We start from the raw sequence: 1,954 nt of genomic DNA, 5'->3' as shown, positions 1-1,954 counted from the left end.
GGAGCTAGAGCCAACCAATCATGGAAAAGAAAGGGAAAGTATCACACTCCTCCCTTAACAGGCTTTAAATTGACCCCAACCCCCCACACACAAAGTCCACACGACTGTCTTCCTTCCAGTGTATGGTGGACCCCAGCATGCAGGTTCTCTACAGAATAAACACTCTTGGCTGTTGCATACTATTTGAGTCTGGGGTATCATTCTTTGCAAATCACAGACCCTTACACAAGCTATGTTAGAACAGGCCGGCTGGTTACCTCTCCCAAAGTCTTTGAAGGTCTGATAGTACTGAACTCTTAATTAACCTGTGCATTAAATATTTGTGTGTGTGTGTGTGTGTATGTGATACATGTGTGTTTGTGAGTGAGTGTCTGTGCATGTGTGTGCTGTGGTGTGTAGACAGTGGTCAGAGGCAACTAGTCTTAACATACACACATACGTATATACATCCACATCCAGTTTCTACAATGCCTGGCATTGATCCAGGGTTTTCTGCCTGCTATGCAGGCACTGTTTGGTCTACACTACAAACAGCCTGTGCATACACGCTGTGACAATACATTTTCATCTGTACCCAGGAGTGGGACTTTGAGTTACAGGGCGAACACATATTAGCATTATCGGAAACTGCCAAACACTTTGCCTGGTAGTTTGAGTCATACTCTGCCAACAGGATGGAAAAACTGCTATTACTTCCTGTCTCCACCCCATTCAAGGCCACCCATGTTTCTCTCATTTCTCTAGGGCAGACATATGTTCAGGAGTCATTCATGAACCTCCTCCTGCGAAGCATCTGCTATATACGCTTTGTCGAAAGGTCATTACTAGAACCTCTGTGTGACTGTGCCGAGATCCGTAGATTGAAATCTATGTTGATATGCCAGACTGCTAATTTTAATAAGTTCCACTGAATTTTTTTAAAACTAACATTTTTTTCATCTTTATTCAAATGAACGAGTGTTGCTTGTACTTTGATCTTATAGCCCAACTTTGGAAATTCCTGTAGGCATGAATGGGCTCCTACTCAACTCTTAGAAGCCACACTGATTCCTGCATCACAGATGTCCTTATGACATCATCGCTGGCTCCCTTCCCTCACTCTTGCCGGCCTCGCGGCTGGAGGAATAGAGACCTGAGATGATGACTCCATCATAACCCCAGCCATGGGGGAATTTAAGGGATTGCAGACCTGGAAAATTTGAACCATCTGTCTCCAAACATGGGCTGTCTGTATAGTGTAAGATGTAGACAATAGAAGGTGGATTTCCAGTTGACACAGATAAGTCCGGTGTCTAGGGATACTGGGCAGCCGAGAAGACCGGGCATGTGTTTAAATGGGTATGGAATTATTCAAAAAAAAAAAAAAAAACCCACTCACAGATTTCTCCTTTAATTCTGGTTGTAGACGGGGAACGTTCGCTTTATCATAAATGATGAAATCTATGACATAGCAAAAACACAAAACCAACAGCAAGAGGAAAAGAAAAGGAAGCCCAAACCATCCTCTTCAAAGGTGGGTCGTACAAGGCCTTCAGGGTTAGAGGTAACCCCTGACCTGTGTTTACCTGTGTAAACTTCCTGTGGGCTTCTCCATGTCCCATAACATATAATAGTCATGGAATGCATGCTCTAAACAGACTCTTGTGAGCAAGAGGTTGGGTTGCTGTCACTCAGTACAACCATCGAAAACTAATAGAACAGCTTCTCCCCTCAAACCTGGGGTGATGGGGGCCGCTTTCCTTGAACTGCCTTCTTATAGGTACTTCTCAGTCTGGGACATCATGACTGGTGTGGGGAGAAGCTGCCCCAGAGAATGAGATCGCTGCCATTCGAAGCTGGGGAGTAGGGTGTGAGAGCTGTTCCTGAGAAACAACATACCTAAGTAGAGCTCTTACTTCCAGGAAGGGTGTAGATATATGTGCACATACACACACGCACACACACACACACACAC

At 44.7% G+C, this 1,954-nt stretch overlaps 1 protein-coding gene across 1 annotated transcript in view; it reads left to right on the top strand.

Moving 5' to 3' along the window:
* Positions 1–1,219: 1,219 nt before the first annotated feature.
* LOC308434402 (IQ domain-containing protein F5-like) overlaps positions 1,220–1,954 on the top strand; it is a gene marked incomplete at both ends in the record, with an annotated part of 2,174 nt that continues 1,439 nt past the window's right edge. Inside the window, 2 exons of the mRNA XM_080934679.1 lie at positions 1,220–1,237; positions 1,406–1,513. Coding sequence (XP_080790805.1) covers positions 1,220–1,237; positions 1,406–1,513 — 126 coding nt within the window. The remainder of the gene's footprint in view (positions 1,238–1,405; positions 1,514–1,954) is intronic.

Source organism: Micromys minutus (genome assembly GCF_963924665.1).
Source record: "Micromys minutus genome assembly, chromosome: 21".
NCBI lineage: Eukaryota > Metazoa > Chordata > Mammalia > Rodentia > Muridae > Micromys > Micromys minutus.
Note: the sequence above shows the minus strand (reverse complement) of the source record. Positions and strands in the feature narration are given on the sequence as shown.